Source organism: Artibeus jamaicensis, unplaced genomic scaffold (genome assembly GCF_021234435.1).
Source record: "Artibeus jamaicensis isolate MK-2021 breed Jamaican fruit bat unplaced genomic scaffold, CSHL_Jam_final contig_456, whole genome shotgun sequence".
In the NCBI taxonomy this organism is placed as follows: domain Eukaryota; kingdom Metazoa; phylum Chordata; class Mammalia; order Chiroptera; family Phyllostomidae; genus Artibeus; species Artibeus jamaicensis.
In genome coordinates, this window is record NW_026521839.1 from 5,061,658 (window position 1) to 5,089,417 (window position 27,760).

General features: G+C 40.4%; 3 protein-coding genes across 3 annotated transcripts in view; all 3 read right to left on the reverse strand.

The window, feature by feature from the left end:
• Positions 1–27,760, reverse strand: part of LOC119051116 (protocadherin alpha-8-like) — a 72,593-nt gene that overhangs the window by 17,185 nt on the left and 27,648 nt on the right.
• Positions 16,680–19,026, reverse strand: PCDHA13 (protocadherin alpha 13). The gene is given in 3 exon segments (XM_053666466.1): positions 16,680–16,755; positions 16,757–16,977; positions 16,980–19,026. Coding segments are annotated over 3 exon segments (2,337 nt in total). The 3' UTR covers positions 16,680–16,686.
• Positions 23,722–26,099, reverse strand: LOC119051047 (protocadherin alpha-12-like). Its single transcript, XM_037147630.2, is given in 2 exon segments — positions 23,722–26,060; positions 26,063–26,099. Coding segments are annotated over 2 exon segments (2,376 nt in total).

A 27,760-nucleotide genomic window follows, 5' to 3' on the forward strand; every position in this document is an offset into this window, starting at 1 on the left:
CCTGTGAAGTTTTCTCTCTAAAACACATTAGTTTGTTAATTTTTACATCTGCAACACTCAGTCCCTAAGCATGACCGTCTCTGTTGCTGAGCTGATTGGGACCAAATAGAATCATTTCATCAGTTCTAGACAGATGTTAACAAGTTGGAGATTAGAATAAACTCAAAGAGGAGAACAAACAATTTCAACAAAAGCCGCCAGTCTATGAGTAAGTAATATCCATTTATAAAAATGATATTAATAGGTACTTAAGAAATAATAGAATAAAACATAAATCTAGACAATCGATTGTCTAGATTTTGCATCTCTGAACACCGCCCCCAACATCCACAGTTTTTTGTTTGTTTGTTTGTTTATTTTAGAGAGAGGGGAAGGGAGAGAGAAAGAGAGGAAGAGAAACATTGATGTGAGAAACATCGGTCAGTTGCCTCTCCTACACACCAGGGACCAAACCCGCAACCTAGGTATGTGCCCTAATAGGGAATCAAACCAGCAACCTTTTGCATTCAGGAATAACACCCAACCAACTAAGCCACACCAGTCAGAACAACACACACACAGTTTTGTGTACAATGTTTATGGAAGTGATGTAAGGAAAGGCAAGTCATTCTAAAGAAAAATATTACTTTCCAGACTTCTAGGAAGACCTGAATCCCTGAAAGGAGAACCCTTCCCCAGCCTCCTGAAGCACTGTCTGCGTTCATCCCGCACTATCCTTGCCTGCGGGTGGACTGACAGGAAGCAGATGAGCAGAAGGAGTCGGTGTGCGGTGGGTCCGCCTCTGCACTGCGCTGCCAGGCCCCAGGTGGAAATGATTCACAACCCCTCACCTTGCTCTGAATGCTGTGTGCAAAGCGTTGTGGTTTGTGAACATATTGAAACTCATGTTAATTTAGGCTTCTCAGATGTCATAAAGCCTCCCAAGACTGGAAAAAAGGTAAAATTTTTAGAAGCATATTCCCTGGGAGATTTCTTGTATTCCCAGTTACATTGCCAGTAGTTAGTCTGAGAAATATGTATTTAAATAAAGAAAGTTATTTAAACATACCAGAATCAGAAGATATTAATAAATCTGGTATCAGTTTTAAAAATAGATAAAGACTTGTCAGCAGAATCTGAGACCACTTCTAATTTTATCTGACCCATTTGGTTACATGCTGCTTTTCGAGACAATATAAGTGCCAGTGGAATCAGAAAGAACTACTACCATGGTTTACCCAAAGAAGACCCGGTTCAGAATCAGGAGACATGAATTCTCAGTCACATCAGACTAACACTTAAAAGCAGAGTAAGCACAAGGAAGTTATCTAATCTGTATGAGCCTCATTTTCACATGTAAAATGGAGATGGTCTGAACTATTGATTTTGTATTATTAATATAAAATCCTACATGAAATACTTTGCAATTAGTAAGGTCGACAACACAAAATGCACACATCAATGGAAGAAAATTTGTAGCCAACATGACGTATTTGAATATAACAGAGAGAAGGATTTTTTCTTCTCATCTTTTTCTTCCTATGTCTATTAAACTATTTAACAAATAATTACTAAGTGCCTAATGTGTGCCAGAAACTGTGTTGGGTGCTGAGAATCCAGGGGAAGGAAACTGGTCAGGTAAGATACCTCGTGGGGCAGGGAGAGGGGAGACAATCAATGAATGTGTAAATAAATGAATGAGCAATTTCAGAGGATGAGATGTTGATTACAAAACAACTTTCTGAGGACACAGCATGAGGGCTGCAATCTGAACACTCACACACAGCCTCCTGTACAGAAGGAAGACAGTGGGATCGGTAGTCCAGGAAGAGACAGCAGCAAGTTCCTGAGACCGAAATGATTTTGGCATGTCCCAGACACAGAAATAAGGACCCTACCCAAGTAGTATAATGAACAAAGAGGAGGGTTTAACAAGGTAAATTGGGCAGACGAGACATAGGGAGGGTCTTGGAGATTGTGGTGAGGAATTTAGATTTTACACTAAACTCAGTGGAAAGCCATTGGGTAGTTTTAAGTAGGAGAGTGACTTAACCTGACCTGCATGGTCAGAACCTTTGACAAGACCAAGGAAAGACGCGAGTCTTTGTTAACATTATAATACTGTGTTTTTTTTTTCTTAAAAGAGACAGGTGATGTTTAGCTTTAAAAAGTTTTCCACAGTGGAAGCTAACAGACGCCTCAAACTCAGCATGTTGAAAATTGAGATTTCTCTCCATCAGTCTTCCCTCTTTCAGAAATGGACATTATATATGCTTCCAGTTTTCAGAACAAAAACCATGGACCCATCCATGATTTACCCGACTTATCAGCAAAGCCTGAGCCCATTTCTCACCTTCTTCATTCACAGCTATGACCAAGGCCCCAGTCCTCATCCCCTGCCCAGACCAGTGCATTGGCCTCCTAACCATCTCCCTTCTCTCCACCCTGTCTCTCTACAGCCTGTTTTCAACACAGCTGCCAGGAGGAGCCTGTTGACATAAAAGTCAGATGATATTATTTCTCTGCCCAAACCCTCCATTGTTCTCTTATCTCAGAGTCAAACTCAAGGTCCTCACAATATCCTAGGAGGCTTGAAACCATCTTTCCCACTTTCCTCTCTTCTCACATTTCCTGCCATTTTTCTGCTCACTTCCTCTGCTCCTTGAGCACTCATGCTACTCCCACCTCAGGCCTTTGCTCTTCCTGCTCCTACTGCACACAATATGTTCTCTAGATACACATAAGGCTTTCTCTTTTATCTCTTGTCAGATTTTACTGAAATTCCTATTCTCAGTTTAGGTAGAAACTTGATTATTTATATAAATAAATATTTGGGGGGTTAATTATTTATTTTTAAATATATACATTTTATCAATTATGCTATTACAGTTATCCCATTTCCCTCCTTCATTCCCCTCCACCCTGCATACCCCCTCCCACCCACATTCCCCCCTTTAGTTCATGTCCATGTGTTATACATATAAGTCCTTTAGCTTCTACATTTCCCATATTATTCTTGCCTTCCCACTGTCTATTTTCTACCTACCATCTATGCTACTTATTCTCTGTACCTTTTCCCCCTCTCTCCTCCTCCCACTCCCCTGTTGCTAACTCTCCATATGATCTCCATTTCTATGGTTCTGTTCCTGTTCTAGTTGTTTGCTTAGTTTGTTTTTGTTTTTGTTTTAGGTGTGGTTGTTAATAACTGTGAGTTTGCTGTCTTTTTACTGTTCATGTTTTTTATCTTCTTTTTCTTAGATAAGTCCCTTTAGCATTTCATATAATAAGGGCTTGGTGATGATGTTACTCCAGTGTCTTAATCTTATCTGAGAAGCACTTTATCTGCCCTTCCATTCTAAATGAAAGCTTTGCTGGATAGAACAATCTTGGATGTAGGTTCTTGCTTTTCATGACTTGGAATACTTTTTTCCAGCCCCTTCTTGCCTGTAAGTTCTCTTTTGAGAAATCAGCTGTCTGATGGGAACTCCCTTGTAGGTGACTGTCCCCTTATCTCTTGCTGCTTCTAGAATTCTCTCCTTCATTTTAATCTTGGCTAATATAATTATGATATGCCTTGGTGTGTTCCTCCTTGGATCCAACTTCTTTGGGGCTCTCTGAGCTTCCTGGAATCCTGGAAGTCTATTTCCTTTGCCAGATTGGGGAAGTTCTCCTTTATTATTTGTTCAAATAAGTTTTCCACTTGTTGCTGTTCCTCTTCCTCTTCTGGTGCCCCTATGATTCGGATGTTGGAATGTTTAAAGATGTGCTGGAGGTTCCTAAGCCTCTCCTCATTTTTTCGAATTCTTGTTTCTTCATTCTTTTCTGTTTGGTTGTTTCTTTCTTCCTTCTGGTCCACTCCATTGATTTGAGTCCCAGTTTTCTTTTTACCACTGTTGTTTCCCTGTGCATTTTCCTTCATTTCACTTAGCATAACCTTCATTTTTTCATGTAATTTGCAACCAAATTCAACCAGTTCTGTGAGCAACCTGATCACCAGTGCCTTGAACTGTGCATCTGATAAATTGGCTATCTCTTCATCACTTAGTTGTATTTGCTCTGGAGCTTTGATCTGTTCTTCTGTTTAGAAGAATACCTGTTCTTTGTCTGTCGCACCTGTTATGTAGTGAGGGGCAGAGCCTTAGATGTTCACTAGGGCAGGGCAACCCAGTTGCTGATTTGTGATGCTGTATGTGGGGGCAGGCTCTGCTCTTTGTGGGATCTCAGTCCCTTCTGGTGCTTCCCCCAAGCAAACTGGGCCCTTCTGGTGCTGATTCCTATGTGGGTGGGTTTGTGTACATAGGACCCTGTGGGTCTCTCCAACAAACTCTCCTGTGAGGCTGGGAGTCTCTCCTGGCACCTCTGCCCCCACAAGTGTTTTCAATCTGTGTTTTGAGGCTTTATATCTCAGCACTGGGGCCATGGGTTGCACGGTCTGTCTCGCTCCCCAGTTTTGCCTGGTTTATTGGCATGCAAATGTGGGACCAGCTGGTCAGCCAGCCACCTTGTGCTCCGTGCCCGGCTTCACAATCGCCCCTCTCTGGATCTGCCCATTGTCACCCTGCACCTGGGTTCTGCCAGCTGCCACCTGTGCACCCAGGGTCCGCCTGCTGCCATCTTGTGTGCCCAGGGTTTGTCAGATGCTGCCTTGCGCACCCGGTGCCACTGCTTTTTTTTTTGCCATGACCCCTCTCCACCCAGTCACCTGACTCTGCCCCTCCTACCAATCTAGATGAATATGTCTATTTTAACTCCTTGGTTGTCGGACTTCCATACAGTTCAATTTTCTGTTAGTTCTGGTTGTTATTTTGCTTCTAAATTGTTGTCCTTATTTTGGTTGTGTGAAGAGGCACAGTGTGTCTACCTACACCTTCATCTTGGCTGGAAGTTGTCTTTGTTTTTTAAATGAATACTTAGTAGATGTAACTTAAAGTCCAGTTTGGCTTATTTTTACCCTAATGACATCTGCATAATAGGCACCATTTATTCATTGGGTAAATGAACACAGTCTAATGATTTTTTAAATGTTATCTGGAATTAATATTCAGTACCTTTTTTGATAATGCACTCCAGGCATGAATTTACAAATCCCTTTCTGTATTGAAGAGTTTCCCTTAAATTACTCTTCTCTGTAAACATAATGTTATAAAATTAAGGATTCAACTAACTGATATGAAGCCTGATGAAGACCAACTCTGCCTAAATATCACCTGATCCCTGGGATACAGTATCCTCATCATCACATCAACCTCTTCAATGGCTTCCCCACTGCCCTAGAAATGAAGGCCAGAACCTTTACCATGGCCCCACAGTCTGGACCCTGCATGTCTCAACCCCATCTGAGGCCCCGCTTCCTCTTTGCTCCCTGCCTTCCAGACATTCTAGTCTTCTTTAAGGTCTTTGAACATGTCTTCCTTCCTTGTCTGAGGACTTTTGCAGAAAAGTCTTTGGCCTGAAATACTCTTATTTCCTTCTCCTTGTACTTTCTTCTCCTGCTAATTCCTATATTTCAAGTCCCACAGCAAACATCACTTTCTTGAGAATGTTTTCCTTCACTTCACTCAACAAGTCAAACACTTTATCTCCTTCTTATGTGCTGTCATTAATAACATTGTCCTTTCCTTCAAAGTAGGACTTTGAAGAAAATTTACACTTATTAGGTTGATTGTTTGATTATTTTTATCTCACTAAACTACACAAGGACAAAGTTGTATGCATATTTTCTCTCTAATCCCCAGCATCCAGCACAGTGCCATGCCCACTTAAGTAATTATTTTTTAAGTAATAAGTAATTACTTATTATTTAAGTAATTACTTATTACTTAAGTAATAAGTAATTATTTTTTTCAGTAACATGTACATAGTCTATTTTTATTTTTTGAGAAATATACAAATCACAATTCTTTGTTTTGTTTACTTATCTTTTTTTTTATTTTATTTAGTTATTTTTCAAGTACAGTTTTTTGTCTGTTTTTCCCATCCCAGCCTCCCCCGCCCCTTGCTCCCCACCTCCCTCCCCTTTCCACCCCCCTTAGTTCTCGTCCCTGTGTCCTTCCTATTTGTTCCTCCAAATCCCTCCCCCTTTTTCCCCTTAACTTCCCTTCCTTCTCCCCTCTGGTCACTATCCCTTTGTTCTCTATTTCAGTGTCTTTGTTTTTTTTTTCTGCTTGCTTGTTTGTTTTGTTGTTTAGCTTCCTGTTAAAGATGAGATCATATGGTATTTGTCTTTCAGCACCTGGCCTATTTCACTCAGCATAATGCTTTCCAGTTCCATCCATGTTGTTGCAAAAGGTAGTAGCTCCTTCTTTCTCTATGCAGCATAGAATTCCATTGTGTATATGTACCACAATTTTTGGATCCATTCATTTACTGATGGGCACCTAGGTTGCTTCCAACTCTTGGCTATTGTAAATTGTGCTGCTATGAACATTGTGGTGCATAGGTTCTTTGATATTGATGTTTTAGGATTCTTAGGATATAATCCCAGCAGTGGAATTGCCCAGCAGTGGAATTGCTGGGTCAAAAGGCAGGTCGATTTTAATTTTTCTGAGAAAATTCCATACTGTTTTCCATAATGGTTGTACCAGTCTGCAATCCCACCAACAGTGAACTAAGGACCCCTTTTCCCCACAACCTCTCCAACATTTGTTGTTTGTTGCTTTGTTTATGACAGCCATCCTGACTGGTGTAAAGTGGTATCTCATTGTGGTTTTAATTTGCATCTCTCTCTGATAGCTAACGATATTGAGCATCTCTTCATGTGTCTCTGAATGTTCTGTATGACCTCCTTGGAGAAGTGTTTATTCAAGTCCTTTTCCCATTTTTTAATTGGGTTGGGTGTCTTCTTAGAGTGGAGTCGTGTAAGTTCTTTGTATATTTTGGAGATTAAACCTTTGTCTGAGGTATCATTGGCAAATATGTTTTCCCATACAGTTGGTTGTCTTGCTAATTTAATACTGTTTTCTTTAGCCATGCAGAAGCTTTTTATTTTGATGAGATCCCATTTGTTTATTCTTTCCTTTACATTCCTTACTCTAGGGGACATATCAGTAAAGAAGTTGCTGCGTGAAATATCTGAGATTTTCTTGCCAATGTTCTCCTCTAGGACTTTAATGGTGTCACGACTTACATTTAAGTCTTTTATCCACCTTGAATTTATTTTGGTGTATGGTGTAAGTCTGTGCTCAAGTTTCATTTTTTTGCACGTAGCTGTCCAGTTCTCTCAACACCATTTGTTGAAGAGGCTATCTTTACTCCATTTTATGTTACTGCCCTCTTTGTTGAATATTAATTGACTGTAGAGAGTTGGGTTGATTTCTGGGCTCTCTGTTCTGTTCCATTGGTCTATGTGCCTGTTTTTATGCCAGTACCAGGCTGTTTTGATTACAGCGGCCTTGTAATACAGTTTGATATCAGGTATTGTGATCCCCCCTACTTTGTTCTTCTTTCTCAAAAGAGCAGCTGCTATTCAGGCTCGTTTATGGTTCCATATAAATTTTCGAAGTGTTTGTTCTATGTCTGTGAAATATGCCATTGGTACTTTAATAGGTATTGCATTGAATCTGTATATTGCTTTGGGTAGTATGGACATTTTGATGATGTTAATTATTCCAATCCATGAACAAGGTATATGTTTCCATTTGTTTGTGTCTTCCTTGATTTCTTTCTTCAGGGCTGTGTAGTTTTCTGCATACAGGTTTTTTACCTCCTTAGTTAGGTTTATTCCCAGATATTTTATTTTTCTTTTTGCTATATCAAATGGGATTTTTTTCTTTATTTCTGCTTCTGCTGATTCACTGTTGGTATACAAAAATGCCTTTGATTTCTGGATATTGACTTTGTAACCAGCTGTTTTGCCAAACTCATTAATTAGTTTGAGCAGTTTTGGGGTAGAGTCTATAGGATTTTCCATGTACACTATCATGTCATCTGCAAACAGTGACAGTTTTGCTTCCTCCTTTCCTATTTGGATGCCTTTTATTTCCTTTTCTTGCCTGATCGCTGTGGCTAAAACTTCCAATACTATATTGAATAGAAGTGGTGAAAGTGGACAACCTTGTCTTGTTCCTGATCTTAGTGGAAAAGCTTTTAGTTTTTTCCCATTGAGTATGATATTGGCTGTAGGTCTCTCATATATGGCCTTTATTATTTTGAGAAATGCTCCCTGTATTCCCACTTTGCTGAGTGTTTTTATCATAAATGGGTGTTGTACCTTATCGAAAGCTTTTTCCGCATCTATTGATATGATCATGTGATTTTTGTCTTTGCTTTTGTTTATGTGATGTATTACATTTACTGATTTGCGAATATTGAACCATCCTTGCATCCCTGGGATGAATCCCACTTGATCATGGTGTATGATCTTTTTGACATATTGTTGGATGCGATTTGCCAATATTTTGTTGAGGATTTTAGCATCTATGTTCATCAGCGATATTGGCCTGAAGTTTTCTTTCTTTGTTGTGTCTCTATCTGGTTTTGGAATTAAGATGATGCTGGCTTCATAAAAAGAATTTGGGAGTTTTCCATCCTTCTGGATTTTTTGAAATAGTCTGTGGAGAATAGGTGTTAGCTCTTCCTTAAATGCTTTGTAGAATTCTCCTGTGAAACCATCTGGTCTGGGGCTTTTGTGTGATGGAAGTTTTTTGATTACTGCTTCAATTTCTTTTGCTGTTATTGGTGTATTTAGATTTTCTGTTTCTTTTTCACTGAGTTTTGGAAGATTGTATTTTTCTAGAAATGTGTCCATTTCCCCTAGATTTTCAAATTTCTTGGCATACAGTTCTTCATAGTAATTTCTTACAATCCCTTCTATTTCTGTGGTATCAGTTGTAATCTCTCCTTTTTCATTTCTGATTGTGTTTATTTGTGTCCTCTCTCTTCTTTTCTTGATGAGCCTACTTAAAGGCTTGTCTATTTTGTTTATCTTCTCAAAGAACCAACTCCTGGATTCATTGATCCTTAGAATTGTGCTTTTAGTTTCTATGTCATTTAATTCTGCTCTAATCTTGGTTATTTCCTTCCTTCTGCTTGCTCTGGGCTGTCTTTGTTGTTGTTCCTCGAGTTCTTGCAGGCGTAGGGTTAGGTTGTTTGTTTGAAATGTTTCTATTTTCTTTAGGTAGGCCTTTATTGCTATAAACTTCCCTCTCAGGACTGCCTTTGCTGTGTCCCATAAGTTTTGGGTTGTTGTGAGATCATTTTCATTTGTTTCCAGAAATGTTTTGATTTCTTCCCTAATTTCATTCTTGACCCATTCGTTGTTTAATAGCATACCATTCAGTCTCCATGTTTTTGGGTGCTTTGGGTTTTTTCTTTGGGGTTGGTTTCTAATTTCAGTCCCTTGTGGTCAGAGAAGATGCTTGGTATGATTTCAATTTTCTTGAATTTTTTGAGGCTCGTTTTGTGTCCTATCATGTGGTCTATCTTTGAAAATGTTCCATGTGCATTTGAAAAGAATGTGTATTTAGCTTCTTTGGGATGAAGGACTCTATATATATATCAGTTAAGTCCATTTCATCTAGGGTGTTGTTTAATGCCACAATATCTTTGTTGATAATTTGTTTGGAAGATCTGTCCATTTTTGATAGTGGGGTGTTCAAATCCCCTACTATAATTGTGTTGCTGTCAATATCTTTCTCGAAGTCCTCTAAGATTTTCTTGATATATTTGGGTGCCCCTATGTTTGGTGCATATATGTTTACAATGTTAATGTCTTCTTGGTGGATTCTTCCCAGCATCCTAGTAATTATTTTTAAATAAATAAATGAATGAATAAATATTAAAGTGAATAAATTTAAAAAATCACATTTTGGAGTTTTGAGGGTCTCAATCAGCTTTTAACAGAGTATCATCATTACTTTCCCATATCCAGGGATTTTTAATCTTATCATTATCTCTATGGCTCACAATCTAATGGCATGTCTCCCCAAAATACTAATAATGCATAATTCACATGTGATTTTTCAGCCTTCAATGAGCTTTCACATTCATTTCTACATTCCACTCAATTTTCTGATATAGAATCTGAAGCTCAAAATGTCACATAGTTAAAAATACACAAAGTTAAGGCTAGAATTCTAACCACAACAAGGCTCCTGGAAAATCTATAAAGGGAAGTTGAAGAACCAGAAATTGGGTCCAATCCTAAATGCCCATGGGAAAAGATATCTTAAAAATAGTGATATCTGCCCAGGCTGGTGTAGCTCAGTGGACTGAGCGCAGGCCTGTGAACCAAAGGATCAAGGTTCAATTCCCACTCAGGGCACATGCCTGGGTTGTAGGCCAGTTCCCAGCAGGGGACGCATGAGAGGCAACCATGCATTGACATTTCTCTCCCTCTATCCTTCTCTTCTCCTCTAAAGATAAATAAATAAAATATTTTTAAAAACAGAGATATCTCTCCAACACCAAACAAAAAACACACTCAACTTATTAAATGTTTTTTTAATTAAGATTCAGTTAGATTGGGTCACATATCTACCTGACCAAAGAGTATATCTGATGTGAAAGTGTAAAAATAACGGCAGGGAGTCAGTGATTCCAATTCCATGGTGAAGACAGCAAACCTCACTAATTTCTCCTTTATGTACACATTTTGTGCTTATTCTTTTTAAAATTATTGTTCAATTACAGTTGTCCCAAAAGTTTTATGTTGTATCAGTACCAGATTACCATAGATTCTACTATTTTGTATTTGTCTATGCCATGAAATTTAGCTCTCCACTACACAATTGGTTCACAGTGTTTCCTATCTATACTTTAGTCTTAAGACTAAAATACAAATAAGTGGGAACTATTTCTAGAAACAACTCAGTGCTGTGTACTTAAGGGTCTTACGGATCATTTGAGCCAATTACCTCTTGTTACATAAGTCTCTTGACACAGACAGCAACAAAACAGGTGACTGAGAAGCTGAGCAGAGATTTTGAGAGTGCTGAGTTAAAAAGACAAAAACTGGAGTCCTGAGTACTCCAGGAAGGAGATTCCTGGAAATTCCCCCATGCTTTGGTTTGGGTATCCCCAAAAGAGCAATACACCATAAATAAATAAATGTTTATAATAGCAGAAGTCCTCTTCAAATTATCTCAGTCCTTAAATTTAGGTTAAGGTTTCTGGGATTTCTAATGGCCCTAATTGGCCCTATGGCCCTGCTAGGAGCAAATATACATTCTCTCTCAGAGAAGACCATCTTAGACCTCATTGTACCTGACATTTTTTCAAAATTTTTATTGAATTTCTGGAATTCAATAAAAATTCAACCAAGCATAAGAAGAAATAAGACAAAGAAATCACCAACAAAGAAAAAGAAAACAATTTAAGCAAACTCACATGCAATTCAAATAATAAAGTCATGAGACACATAATATATTTAATATGTTCAAGGAAATAACAAGCCTAACTGAAAGCTTTGAGAAGAAACTGAAAATGACTAAAAAGAACCAAGTTGAAAAGTATATAACTAGAAAATATAATAATCAAAATGAAGTACCCAATGGTTTTTAATAGTATAGCAAACCTAGTAGAAGAGAGAATCAATGAACTGGAATATAGGTCAGAAGAAAATATCCAGAATGACACATGACAAAACAAAAGAATTTTTAAAAAACAGAGAAGAACCAAAACAACCCAATCATGTTGTATATGTATGGGAAAAAAACCTCACTGAAGAGAGTGGAGGAAAAAGGTGCTGACTCAAGTGACTTTGGAAATGAACAAAGTCTGTAGGACTGAAAGCAAAAGAAACTGTACATAAGCACTGTTATTTAGGTGGTAAAGTTGTGGTCCACAAGATACAGGTTAACAATTCTGAATTTACTGTACATGCACATGGGAACTGAACAATTAAGTGAGTAAATAGCAGACAACTGGAACAGGCTTCTCCCTGTTGAAAAGGGAGTTTACAGATAAGCAAAAAGAGAAAGTTAGAACAATCTACGTGTTAACAGATTAGAGACACTAGTATAAACTCATATTTAGCTTAATATAGAAACAAATGTTTACATTATCTGTATTATATTTGTATATATACTGTAGACTGTAGATACCTACACATACAACAGGTTAGTGTATACACATATATGTCCCTTCTCTGTCAGATGAGAAAGACTAGAAGCAATTATGCAGCTATTCTGCACTTATGTAGCTATTCCACATCTTAATTGTGGACTTCTTTCCAAAGAGCGCAGGGTGGAAAGGGGGAAAAGGAATAACTTTATAGTGGAGAAACCTAGCAAGGTTTCAAAAGTAGTAAGTCCTGCTGATAGTGTGATATGACATGATAAAAAATGGCACTTTACCTCTGTGGTTTTCCTCCCCAAAGCCCCAAATCCTAGCCTAATCATGAGAAAAACACAAGCCAAGATGCTCCTAAGGACATAAAACAACTAAACGTATTATGGTATCCTGGATGGGATCATGACAATTAGGTAAAAAGTAAGAAAATCCAAATAAGTTTTGGATTTTATGTAATAAAAATGTATCAATACTGGTTCATTAATAAATAATGACTGCATAAAATTATTATAATGTCTGGTAAGATTATATGTGTGTGTGTGTGTATAATATTAAAATAAATGACAATAGCAGCATATTGGTTGGGAAGTTAGCAAATGCATTATCCAGGGGTAGAAAAGTATATAATTGTCTACGGTGTGTATTATTTATCCAGTAATAATAACAAAATTTTATGATGTTGAAATGCTTATAATTTTCTATTTGAAAAAACCATCTGCTAAAAACTATATTTTTTATAAGTAAGACTAATACAGCCTCTGTAAGCTAGGTCAGTACATGATCTTGGAAGTCCAAGCACTTAATCTTGCTTTATTATTTCTTTAAAAAATTTTTTAACATTTATTGATTTGAGAGAGATAGAGGAAGGCAGAGAGAGTGTGTGTAACTCACTGATTTATTGTTGTTCCACTTATCTATGCATTCATTGGTTGATTCTCGTATGTTCCCTGACCAGGGATCAAACCTGCAACCTTGATATATCAGAACAATGCTCTAATCAACTGAGCTACCCAATCAGGGCTTTGATTTGGTATTTCTTTATGTTTACAAAATACAAGATGCATTGCAAAAACAATCTTTCCTTTAAAAAAACTCTTTAGGTTTCCAGCTCTACTTCTGAATTTATAAATTTTAATTTATAAACAATTTTTAGGGAAAGTAGAGTGCACTTGTGTACTGTTCCTCTCAAGAACAGAATGGAAATCTTAAATTCTCAACTGCAACATGGTTGCAATATCATATCACTGGTTAAATAACAGCAGTTAAATGAAGTAAGACATTGAAGTGAGACTTTTTTTAACATTTCATAGAACACTGGGATTTGTGTTTTTCTTTCCCAGGGGTTAAAGATTGAATGTAATATTTCAATCATACCTGAAAGAACATAAGTTGATATTTCACAGCTATTTAATCCATTCATTCAAAAACAGTAATTCAAATGTTCAAATATTTATGCTTTGTAGGCAAATTTCAATGCAAAACAGTCACCTTCAAGACAAATTATAATAAAACTTTATAATTTAAGACAAAAAGAGAATTTTTTAAGCAATAAGAGAAAAATACTTTTGCATACAAAAGAACTCCCATAGGATATCAGTGAAATTTTTATAGGAATATTGTAAAGCCAGGAGAGAGTAGACTCATATATTCAAAGAGCTGAAAGAGAAAAAAAACTGCCAACCAAGAGTATTTTACCCTGCAAAGTTGTCCAGAAATGAAGGCAATATAAAGACTTTCCCAAATAAACAAAAGCTGAGGGAGTTTATCACCCGTATATCTGCTGCACAAGAAATGCTGAAAGGAGTTCTTCAACTTGAAATTAAAGGATGCTAACTGGAAAAATTAAAACATAGGAAAATATACAATACACATTGGTAAAGGTAAGTATATAGCCAGATTCGGAATACTCTAATAATATAATATAGTGGTGTGATCCACTTAACTCTATTATAAGGGATATGAACAAAAGTATTGAAACAGCTGTAGCTACAATAATTTTTAATGAATATACAGTAAGTAAAAGGCATAAATTGTAACAACCAAAACATAAAATAGAGAGTAGAGTCTTTGTATGTGATCAAAGTTAAGTTGTTATCAGCTTAAAATAGACTATTGTTTTATAAGATGTTTCAAGTAAGCCATGGAATAACCACAGGACAATAACAAAAACACTATAGTAGATACACCAAAACCAAAAAACAAAAAGGAATCGAAGTCCACCACTATATCATTATGGGAAACCATCAGTTCATAAAGGAAGATAGCAAGAGAGGAATAAAGGAACAAATGATGTATAAAACAGCCAAAAAATAATTAGTAAGATGGCAATAGTAAGTCCTTACCTATCAATAATTACTTTAAATGTAAATGGATTACATTTCCCATTCAAAAGGCACAAAGTGGCTGACTGAATTAAAAAAAATAAAAATACCCAACTATACACTGTCTCCAAGACATTTACACTGCCTGGGAGAATACACACAGGCCCAAATTGAAGAGATGGAAATATATATTCCAGGCAAAGGGGAAACAAAAGTAAAGAGAAAACAGGGGTAGCTACATTCATATGAGACAAAATGGACTTTAAGTAAAAATACTGTAATAAGAGAAAAAGAAGGTCATTATATAATGATAAAGGGTTCAATTCATCAAGAAGAAATAACAGTTATAAATATACAAGCACCCAACATCAGAGCACATAATACACAAAGCAAATGCTAACAGATCTGAAAGAAGTCTTGGAAAACACTACAGTAACAGTAGGGGACTTCAATACCTCACTTTTGTCAATGGATAGATCATCTAGACAGAAAAATCAATAATGAAACATTGAATTTAAACTATGCTTTAGGCCAAATGGAAATAACAAATATAGAACATTCAGAACATTCCATCTAATGGCAGAACATTCCATCTGAATGTTCAGAACATTCAGAACATTCCATCTAATGGCAGCAGAATGTACATTATTCCCAGGTGCACATGGAACATTCTTAAGGATAGATCATACATTAGACCACAAAACAAGTCTTTGAAAATTTCAAGACTGAAATCATATGCGGTATCTTTTCTGACCACAACAGTACAAACCTGTAAATAAATAAGAGGCAAAAATGTGGAAATTTTACATAGATGTGGAAATTAAATAACACATCCCTGAAAACCAATGGGTCAAAAATGAAATCAAAAGGAAATTTAAAAAAATCTTGAAAAAACTGAAAGTGAAAACACAACATACCTAAACCTATGAAGTTTGGCCAAAACAGTTGTAAGAGGCAAATTATAGCAATAAACACCTACATTAAGAAAAACAGTCTCACCCATATAGAATCTAAAAGACAACACACAGGCTCTGATTCCAGTGGTTGCCAGATGCAGGGGGTGAAGGATAGGTGAAATGGTTGAAGGTTAAAGTACAAACCTACAGTTATAAAATAAATGTCAGAGGAAGTAATATACAGCCTAGTGACTGCAGTTAACAAGACTATATTGTATGTTTAAAGTTGCTGAAAAATATATCTTAAAAGATCAACACAAGAAAAAAATTTGTAACTATACATAGTGATAAGTGTTAACCAGACTTATGGAGATTATTTCACAATATGTACAAATATTTAATTATTACACTGTATACCTAAAACTAATATAATGTTAGGTTAATTATACCTCAATTTAAAATTAAATTAAATTTTAAAATAAGTGTTTAATAAGTGAATTTAATTAACAAATGTTCAATGTAAGAGTTGGGAAGATATTTCTAACTAAACCTGGTTTTTAAAATCCATAAAAAAATAAATACATTTTAATATAGTAACTTAAGTACACTGTTACATGGCAAAATATGCTATAAACAAATCAATGTAAATTATTAAAAAGAAAAAGATATTTTAATATAGGCAGAAGATAAAAGGTAATATCTGTATTTTACAGAGAATTTCCTCAAACTGAAAAACAAAAAAGTTACAATTAAAGAGTGAGCAAAGAATTTAATTAATAATTTTTTAAAAAATACAAATGAGATTATGCTCAAATGTACTGGTAGTATATAGGAATAAAATTTAAGTAACACTAGACAATCGCGGTTGGATTCCCAGTCAGGGCATATACCTGGGTTGCAGGCTGGTTCCCTGCAGGCCAGTTCCCAGCAGGGGATGCACAAGAAGCAACCGTACATTGATATTTCTCTCCCTCTCTCCTTCCCTTCCCTTCCCTTCTAAAGATAAATAAATTAAATTTAAAAAAGACATTTGTATAAAAAATTTTATGTTCTTATAACAAAACATGTATGTAGGTATATTATAAATTCTAAAAATAAAGAGCTTTAAATTTCTAAACGGGCTTCACTTAAACGAATGTTTTCAAAATATTTAAGTATTCACAATGTGCTGTTTTTTGCAAATGCTTACACACACAGCAACTACTAAGAATACAATAAAACAAAGCATTAGCGTTACTGACAATTTATACTGATTCAGACTGAGATTTCAATCTGAAGAATAAGTCAATAAATCTTGTCAACAACACTCACTAAATACCATAAAAATGATTAGCATTATTAAAAAATAACCTTAAAATTGACATTGGAGAATCTTAAACCAAACACTGTGAGGAAGGCGAAAATAGACAACTTTAAATAGGAGCTCACCTCTTTCAAATGTTCTAAATCTGCTTCTCGTTCACCTGTTCCCTCTGAGGAAATCAGACCCGGAGGTAGGCTGGGGCTGAAGGCCATGAGGTCCGTCTTGGGCGGCCCCTCCCCAGAGCACACCCTCTGCCTCCTCTGCTGCGAGTACGACCAGCTCCCCACTGCGCTCGAGCACACCAGCACCCGCTTCCCCTGCGCGCACGCGCCCTCGCTGGGCGGGGCCGAGCACCGCAGCGCCGTGTACAGCAGCAGCGTCAGCACCAACAGGCTGGACACTGCGCAGATGGCGACGATCAGGTACACGTTCACGTCCACCAGGGCGGTCTCTGGCTCCGTGGCCTCGATGACATCCGCGAAGATGTCTTCGGTGCCTGGCCGCTGTCCACCAGAGACAGCAGCACAGTGGCCGTGGCCACCTGCGCAGGCTCCCCGTGGTCCTTCACCAGCACCAACAAGCGCTGGAGAGGTTCGTCCGCCTCGTCCAGGACACGCGTCGTGCTGATCTCGCCCGTGTACAGCCCCACGCGGAATGGGCTGCGCGCACCACCCGCCGCCGCCTGCAGCTCATAAGACAGCCACGCGTTGTAGCCAGAGTCCGCGTCCACCGCGCGCACCTTCGCCACCACGTGGCCCGCGCCCACAGACCGAGACACCAGCTGGCTCACAGCGCCGCCCCCGCTGCCCGCCCCGGGAGGCAGCAGCGCGGGCGCGTTGTCGTTCTCGTCCAGCACGAACACCTGCAGTGTCACGTTGCTGCCCAGAGGCGGCACGCCCGCGTCGCGCGCGCTCACCTGCAACTGCAGCAGCTCCAGCTCCTCGTGGTCCAGAGGCTGCAGCGCGAACACCTTGCCGCTCTCCGCGTGCACGGACACGTAGCTCGACAGCGCACGCTCGCCCACCCGCCTCTCCACCAGCGAGTAGGACACCAGCGCGTTCTCCTGCGCGTCCAAGTCCCGCGCGGACACCGTGAAGATGTGGCAGCCGGGTGGGTTGTTCTCCTTGACGAACACCGTGTACTCGGGCTGCGCGAACGTGGGCGCGTTGTCGTTCACGTCGGCTACTTCCACGGACACGCTGGCTGTGGCCGACAGCGGAGGCGAGCCCCCGTCCCGCGCGGTAACCACAACTGCATAGTTCGCCACGCTCTCGCGGTCCAGGGCGCTGTCCAGCACCAGAGAATAGTAATTCTTGAAGGTGGACACCAGCTTGAAGGGAACGTGCGGTGCTACTGAGCACGTCACCTGCCCGTTAGCGCCAGAATCGTGGTCGGACACGCTGATCAAGGCAATGAGAGTGCCCACCTTAGCATCCTCTAGCACAGGGAGTGACAGAGAAGTGATGGTAACTTCTGGGGCGTTATCATTTATGTCTAGTATTTCCACCAAAAGGGTACAATGACCGGCCATTGGAATATTCCCCTGGTCAATTGCCTCTATGGGTATTTCATAAAACTTCTTTTCTTCAAAATCCAGTTTACCTTTTGTCTTAATTTCTCCACTGTTGGGATTTATAATGAATGCATTCAACACCGCAGGCGATACGGGCCTTCTAAATGAGTAGATTATGTCTCCATTTATACCATCATCAGGATCTGTGGCATTTAGCTGGAACACTAATGTTCCATTAAATGCGTTCTCTACAACTCTCACCTTGTAAATGAATTTGTCAAATTGTGGGGCGTTGTCATTTACATCCAGAATTGTGATCAGCAGCTGAACTGTGCCAGTCAGCTGGGGTTTACCTCCATCACTGGCGGTCAGTAATAACCTATGCTCCTGAATTTCCTCTCTGTCCAAGGATTTCTTCAACACAAGTGATAACGAAGACGTTTGCTCAGGATTGTTTTGTGTGTCCAAAGCGAAATAATCGTTGGGATCGATTCGGTAGGTCAAAGCTGAGTTTACTCCAATATCTGCATCGGATGCGCCATCTAGTGGAAACCGAGTTTCCGGGGGTCTAGATTCTGCAATGATTAGTACTTTCTTATTTTCAGGGAACACAGGCGGGTTGTCATTAATGTCCTTCACCTCCACCTCCACATGGAAAACCTGCAGCGGCCGCTCCACCACCACCTCCAGGTGCAGGCTGCACTCCGCGCTCCGCCCGCACAGCTCCTCGCGGTCAATCCGAGAATTCACAAACAAAATGCCATTCTGCAGATTTACCTCCAGCAGGTCCCCGCGGCCTCCGGACGCCAAGCGGAACAGGCGGGGCACCAGCTCCGTCAGCTCCAGCCCCAGGTCCTGCGCGATGCGGCCCACGAAGGTGCCGTGTTTGGCCTCCTCGGGGACCGAGTAGTGGACCTGGCCGCTCCCCACCTTCCAGACCGCGAGGAGCAGAAGCGAGATCAGCAGACGTCGGGCTTCCGGGGCTCCTCGCCAGGAAAACAGCATGGTGCACTCAAAAGACCTCAGAGATACCTTAAGTGTATAGAATAGCACACCTCAAATGAACTCTCAAGATCCAGTTTTACAGCCTTCTGTTGTGGGAGGATTCGCTAGAGGTTTTCTACCCTATGCCAAATTTTCAGCAGGAAGGAAGCAGAGGAAATTTCTTCGGGGAAACGATCTCGGTGAAGAGCGACACCATGCGCATGAATGTGTAAGTGTAAAATGACTCCGTTTTCACGCTTTCCATTTATATAGGGGTTTTTTTTCTTGCATTTCGTGACAATTTTCACTGCAGATATGTAATCGAGGATCCAATGTTTTTCTTCCAGAAACAGTAAATTACTAAACTCTACTTAGCGTTGAGTGTTAGTTGAAATTTGGTCGATGGGTTTTCTTTTTCCACAGGTATATTTTCGCATGTGTGAAACTTCCGTGCAGAATTTTAAGAGGGGGAACACTCTACATTCGCTTTTGGAAATCAGCCTCTACTTCTGTGAAGCTTTGAAGGTTTTGATGAGGATGTCCTTTTCCTGTAATATTTTTTGAGATCTGCTCATACAACCACCATCAACTCCAAATGGAAGCATGACCAATTACATAATAAAACAGATGAACATGAAAAATAATGGTGAGCAATAAACCAGGCTTTAAGTAAGTATGTCATGTTTATAAATTCCCATAAATATATCATGAAATGTATATTTGTATTTGAACTAAGTGTCTAAAGTATGGGGGTTTAAATGGGAGTGTGTGTTTATAAACACAGTAATATAGACCATTTAGCCATAGCAATGCTTTAAAGTTCTAGATTCTCTTTGTATAAAACATGCAAAGAATGAGCATGCCAAGAACTATGTGCTTAATAGAATTTAAATTACTATTAATAGGTTAAACTTCCCTCTTCCTTTCCCAATCTTACACCATCACTGGGGAATATCTTACTATTATTTAAATTGATTGACTGATTTTCCAAGCAACAACTGATTGACATAGATGTTAACACAAGGAAGAGAGGAAAGGGACTCTTACTTTTATCTATTGTTATTACTATCTTTACCAGGCTCCAAAGTTCCAGACCAAATAGTACCATGAAAGACATAGACTAGCTCCCGTAATTCTCTGATCTGTTCTGTGCACAACTCTGCAAGAAATAATAGTTGAGTTCACTTCTGTATCTTTGCTCTACTCTAAAAATATGGGTAAAGTATTTGGTATTCTCTTCCCTTCATCATCCTCTCCTGCTCCATTACTTTTATTGACATAGCTTTATTCTTATAATGGGAATAATCCCTTGATTCTTTCTAATTGTTCTTGTTTATTAGGCCCTACCTTGTCTCACTTATCTTTCCACCTAACCTGGACTACCAAGTCAACCATTTAAAGCACGCCCTTCCAGGCACTCGCCCACTTATACTGTTACACTTCTAACACTTTCTTTAGTTTCTAACACACAACCTAACTATCCATTTTCTCCATTCTTCCTATTGAGCTTCTCAGTATAAGATGGGCACTTAACCGTGATGACAATATTCTCCACAGGTTTACTCTCACTTTTACCTCAATACAGCCCTCGGATGAAAAAAATGATTACTTATTCCCTCATGTTTACAGAGGTCCTTTCATATTCTTCTCCCTCCCACTCAAATTCCCAGCCTCATTCTCACCAGCTTTTTCTCAGATGATTTACCCTAAGAGGGGAATTCTATTCATCACTCTATTCATCAACATAAACTCAACAGCTCTCTTCTCATATCAACATTTTTTGTAGTCTCTATTTTCATTCCCTACTAAAGAAAAATGTCCCCCACTTTTCAGGCCAACCATCCACTCTTTTAAAATTATTTTATATTTTATTTTCCTTCAGGTTTTTTAACTTAATCTTCATCTTTTTCTGCCTATCTCATGCTCAGAATCTTCTTTACTTGATTCTTTCTCTCACACTCAAATGTCTTTAACTAATACATATAAATATGCATATATGTATACTTTTGGGGAAAAAAGGCCTGTTCTTTTATCTCCTCTTTACCTCTAACTTCTAACATTTACTTGATACATTGCACTTTGAGTTTTATTTCAAACATCAACCATCTTATTATAATTTTAAACCTACTATAATAGATTCAGTGATGACCCTCTGAAAGATATACCCACATCTTAATCCCTGGAACCTGTGAATATTTCTTTATATAGCTCCTCCTCCCAAAACATGATTAGATTAAGGATCTTGAAAGGAGGCACTGACCCTAGATTATACAGGTGGACCCTAAAGTATAGCCACATGTATCCTTTTCAAACAAACATATGGAGGAAAAGAATAAAAGGCAATCCGACCACAGAGGCAGAGACCGGAGTGGTGTGGCCACAAGCCAAAAAACTCCGACATCTATCAGAAGCTATAGGGGACAACAGATGCCCCCTTTGAACTCCAGACCAAGTATGGCCCTGCCGACACTTTGATTTTGAATCTCTGGCCTCCCCAAACTGTGAGGAAACAAGTTTTTGTTGCCTTAAGCCCCCCAGTTTTTGGTAATTTGCTACAGCAGCTCCAAGAACATGCTTACCCATCTAAATTCTTTACTTGAATGCATTGCTTTTTGTTTTTCTTTTTTAAAATTGATTGATTGATTTTAGAGAGAGAAAGGAAGGGGAAGAGAAATTGATTTCTTGTTCCACTTATCTAGACCTTCATTGGTTGCTTCTTGTATGTGCCCTGAGCAGGGGCTGAACCCACAACCTTAGTGTATTGGGACAATGCTCTAACTAACTGAGCTACCAGGACAGAGCTACTTCTCACTTTTCCATCTCTCTTTGGTGATTTTGTTTCTTCATGGATGTATTTTTTCCCTAAGAGAATGATTCACAAGTGCACATCTGTAATCTCCCAATTTCCAGATCCATATTTCCAGTCGCAACACTACTCCCCTAGAACCTCAAGGGTAATTGTTTTTTAAATGTTCCTCTCCATTCCCTGGCTTCACAAACAACACAACCTGTTTCTCCAACTCTATTCTGCATCTTGGTGAAGGCAATCTCATCCACCCAAGTGACCAAACGAAAAAAGTTAGCGTCATCTACTTTTGTATTTTTTATTATCATTGTATTGAGTCGGTCATTATCTGGCTGCTTCTCCTTTACCCATTGCCTCTTCCACTTGTTTCCCTTAATCCATTTCAACTGTCATAATTTAAGTCTTCATTACTGGATACCTACAGTATTATAAAATATTCTTTATTAGCTTTCCTTCTTTCAGAATCTTCCCTGCTCCAATCCTTCAAGTACACATTCACTAGAGCAAAGAGCAAATTATGCTCATTCATTCATACTTATCTCTCTGTCTCTACCACCTTCCTGTTAAAATGTTGGCCATCCACCAGGCACTCTTCGATAAAACATTGCCTAATCTCTGGAGCCCATCCCGTCTTCTACAAGGGAGGGAATCACCCAAGCAGTTTATTTAATACCATATATTCATTTCAAAAGTACTGATTGAACATGTTATATTCCATGGCCTACACAAATATATGTGAGAGAGTAGTAAGCAAAAGGCAGGAGAGCTTGATGTCTTCACTACCAGGGTGAGGGGTTTAAGGCTTACTCTCTAGTCGAAGAGAGTCCCTGGATATTTTTGTGGAAGAAAGTTGCAACATGTAAAATGCACTTAGAACACTCACTTGATAATAGTCTCAGAGAAAGAATATGTCATAGTGGCTTTCGACCCTCCAAAACAGGGTTTGAGCCACTTCGAACTGTCTATGTGGCTTAATATTTGGGTTTCTGATCAGAAAAATGACCATGCTAAATATTCTACTGGTATATTAGGGCTGATTTGATAATTAAGTGAGATGATTTGATCATTAAATTTGATAATCCAATTAAATACTTAACACAGGTCCTGGAAAATAATAAGAGCTCAGTAAGTATTCTAAGACTTTATTGACTAAAAATGTCATTAATTGTAAGGTGCATCATTACTTATGTGCCACCAAAGAAGTAAAGCAGCTAGGTAAATTATTATAAATCATCAATTATAAGACACATCCTGATTTTGGTGATTATAACATGTTAAATATTAAATGACTTTATTATATTTTATGTAAATATAGTATAGTAGTCAATTCTTCTTGAAAGAAAAAAGGCACTTTGTGTGAACAATAACAAAAATAGTTCATGTTAGAATTAATGACATATAATTATTATTGATATAAAATGTGGAAGGGCATTGTTCTGAGATGCGAATGGTAATCAAGGAGGCTATTTTACAAGCCTGTGCACATTAAAAATAAAAACAGTAAAATAATCCAGTTGGTGATATCTGGAAACTCCTTGTATTCATCTTCCAAATTTTCTGTATTCATGAAACTGAGCTCAAATTGAAAATAAATTTAAGAGTTAGCAAACACTTAGTTTTATTGTAGGGAACTAACATTTTCAAGATCCAATCATTCATAGAGGATAGGAAAAATGATAAAACTATTAATAGAAATGTTCATGGTGTGGTGATCAATGGCCTCCAGCTCATCTATATACTTTATTCGTCAAGACGTGAAAAATTGGGCAGATACGTGAAAGGTCAAGTGACTAAGAATGATGATGCCACAAAAGTGGAGACATTGACAGTTTAAAGGATAGCATGGGGGGGAGGAAAAAAGAATGTATGTATACCCTAAGAGAAAGTTCTTCAGAAGAAACAAATACATATCAATAACTTACTTCACTAGAATAATTTAAACAATCCTTTACCAACTGTGGAAGACTGGGGCTGGAGGCCATGAGGTCCGTCTTGGGCGGCCCCTCCTCAGAGCACACCCTCTGCCTCCTCTGCTGCGAGTACGACCAGCTCCCCACTGCGCTCGAGCACACCAGCACCCGCTTCCCCTGCGCGCACGCGCCCTCGCTGGGCGGGGCCGAGCACCGCAGCGCGGTGTACAGCAGCAGCGTCAGCACCAACAGGCTGGACACTGCGCAGATGGCGACGATCAGGTACACGTTCACATCCACCAGCGCCGCCTCTGCGCTCGTGGCTCTGGAAGACGCTCGCGATGAGGTCTTCGGGGCCTGACTTCTGTCCACCAGAGACAGCAGCACAGTGGCCGTGGCCTCCTGCGCAGGCTCCCCGTGGTCCTTCACCAGCACCAACAGGCGCTGGCGAGGTTCGTCAGCCTCGTCCAGGACACGCGTCGTGCTGATCTCGCCCGTGTACAGCCCCACGCGGAATGGGCTGCGCGCACCACCCGCCGCCGCCTGCAGCTCATAAGACAGCCACGCGTTGTAGCCAGAGTCCGCGTCCACCGCGCGCACCTTCGCCACCACGTGGCCCGCGCCCACAGACCGAGACACCAGCTGGCTCACAGCGCCGCCCCCGCCACCACCGATGCCCGCCCCGGGAGGCAGCAGCGCGGGCGCGTTGTCGTTCTCGTCCAGCACGAACACCTGCAGTGTCACGTTGCTGCCCAGAGGCGGCACGCCCGCGTCGCGCGCGCTCACCTGCAACTGCAGCAGCTCCAGCTCCTCGTGGTCCAGAGGCTGCAGCGCGAACACCTTGCCGCTCTCCGCGTGCACGGACACGTAGCTCGACAGTGCACGCTCGCCCACCCGCCTCTCCACCAGCGAGTAGGACACCAGCGCGTTCTCCTGCGCGTCCAAGTCCCGCGCGGACACCGTGAAGATGTGGCAGCCGGGTGGGTTGTTCTCCTTGACGAACACCGTGTACTCGGGCTGTGCGAACGTGGGCGCGTTGTCGTTCACGTCGGCTACTTCCACGGACACGCTGGCTGTGGCCGACAGTGAAGGGGAGCCCCCGTCCCGCGCCGTCACCACCAGCTGGTAGTTCGCCACGCTCTCGCGGTCCAGGGCGCTGTCCAGCACCAGTGAATAGTAATTCTTGAAAGTGGACACCAGCTTGAAGGGAAAGTGGGGTATTAATGAGCAGGTCACCTGGCCGTTGGTGCCAGAGTCAGGGTCAGAAACGCTGATCAAGGCAATGACAGTGCCCACTTGAGCATCTTCTTGAACTGTTAGTGACAGCGAAGTGACCATTACCTGGGGTGTATTGTCATTCTGGTCTACAACTTCCACCAGGACCGTACAGTGACTTGCCATGGACGAAATCCCTTTATCAATGGCAGTAACGTGAACTTCATATTCATTATTCTCTTCAAAATCCAGTTTCCCAAAAGTTCTGATTTCACCTCTTTCTGGGTGTATTGAAAACATACATTTTTTGCTCACTGGCACAATCATTCTGATTCCATAGGAAATTTCTCCATTCAGTCCTTCGTCTAGATCGGAAGCATTTAGTTGAATCACTCTCGTGTGGTTGGGGACATTTTCAAACAGCACTGCTCTGTAGCTGGGCTTGTCGAACATTGGAGCGTTGTCATTCACGTCCAGGATGATTATTTGTCCAGGAGCAGAGCTTGTTCGCTCCGGTTTACCGCCATTCAAGGGGGTCAGCAATAAATTAAGTTCTGGCATTTTCTCTCTATCCAAGGACTTGCGAAGAACCAGTTCAGGCAATATACTTTTATTGTTTTTTGTCAATATGTTAAGAGTAAAATACTTGATTAGACTTAAGCTGTAAATCAGAAGAGAGTTTACCCCGATATCCGCATTGGAAGCGCCCTCTAGAGGAAAATGAGAGTCCGGAGGTGCAGATTCAGAAATCAGTACCTTTTGTTCTCCGGCGAACACCCGCGAATTGTCGTTAATGTCCTTCACCTCCACCTCCACGTGGAAAACCTGCAGCGGCCGCTCCACCACCACCTCCAGGTGCAGGCTGCACTCCGCGCTCCGCCCGCACAGCTCCTCGCGGTCGATCCGAGAATTCACAAACAAAATGCCATTCTGCAGATTTACCTCCAGCAGGTCCCCGCGGCCTTTGGACGCCACGCGGAACAGGCGGGGTACCAGCTCCGCCAGCTCCAGCCCCAGGTCCTGCGCGATGCTGCCCACGAAGGTGCCGTGTTTGGCCTCCTCGGGGACCGAGTAGTGGACCTGGCCGCTCCCCACCTACCAGACCGCGAGGAGCAGAAGCGAGATCGCCGGGCTCCTGGGCCTCCTCGCCTTGTAAACACCATCGTAGATAAGGAGGCCTCCGAGGTAGCCCTGTACGCTTCAAGGGAAGGCTCTTCGGGAAAGTTTATGAGCCGTCTCCCTTTACTGTAAGTATATTTAGTCAATTTTACCCATAATCCCGGTTGATGGGGAGTCGATCCTATTCTGTGAGTGCCTGGAATCAGGGCTCGGATACAAATTTGTCTCTTTTCACCTTTTGAGTGTGCAGCGACATCATGTGACTGCTTGTGTATGTACGAGAAAAATCCTGAGGTTTGTTTTTTTTGTTTTTTTTCAGTTTAGCCACTTTATGGGTCACTTTAAATTGTTTTCACTTTTGGATGTTTTCATGAATCATTTGTAAATGCCTATTTTTAAATATGTACTATTAGTGGCAATGCAATTGCCAGGGGCGGGGTCAGAGAGGGAGCAATGGCAGTCCTCTCTCCTGGCCCAATCCGTCCCACCGCTCACCCCTCGCCTGTTTATGTGAGCGGAAATGTGCCAGCCCACCACCCTGCTCAGTGCAGTCTCAATGCTTGCCTCCTCACTGGCTTATCTGCACGCAAATGTGCAACCACCGGAGCCAGCCAGCCACGCCTCTTCTTTGTGTCCCCTGTAGCTAGCCCGCACCTGTGATCCGCGCCTTCAGCTGCTTGCACACCACCCCTGTCGGGGATCTTTTTGGCAAAACCGCTCTGCTGCTGGCTTTGCCCCTCTCACCGGTTAGCTAAGTGGTTGGTTTTTTTCGGACTCTGTATTGTCGATTTTCTGTGTGGTTTGGTTGCATTTATTGTTGTTAGAACTTAATTATTTTTAGATTTGGCTGTGCACGGACACAAGATGTTTTCACCTACGCCTCCATCTTGGAGGAAGTCCCCCCAAAAGAATATGAACTTCTTAATAACCCCTTGGTTTTCCTCTAAATTTTCCCACTTCATTACTCAGAATGTGCCTCTCTTCAGAAAACTAGGTGACTGTGCCCCAACTGTGTGGCTCAGTGTGTGTCATGTCACAAAGTGAAAGGTCACTGGTTCAGTTTCTGGTCTGGGCACATGCCTGGGTTGTGGCTTTGGTCCCTGGTCCAGCACATTCAAGAGTCACCCAATCCATGTTTCTCTCCCTCTCTTTCCATCTCCTTTCCTCCTTCTAAAAATAAGTAAATAAAATCTTTTTACAAATATTAGGTAACCAAAATGAAAGGAAAAATCAAAATATTTTCTATAATTTTATTTATAAATTCAAGACCAGCTTTAAGAGAAAATAAAACTAGTAAGATCCCACAGCTACTTGTGAACAAGTAAATATAGATTTTATAAAGTTACTAAAATTCAATGCAAAAATCTTTAAAGCAATAATTTGTTACCATTTCTTCCGTGTATAATAGGAATAAAGGGAACCGAGATATGAACTTTTTACAGAACCAGAAAATAATAACCATAAATGGTTCTACAAGCATAAGATGACAAGTCAGCTATAAAACTGGCTCTTAATTAATCAAAAATACTAACTTTGAATTCAATGCTGTCAAACTGTTAAATTGTCTAATATCACCCTTCGTTTTCTATCTTCCATTTTCAAAAATAGTCAATGTGCCATAAGCGCTAAGAACTGTACTGAAAAAAGCAGTATGTTCAAAATCAGTTTGTTTTACATATTACCCTAACAACTTGTAATTTTGAAT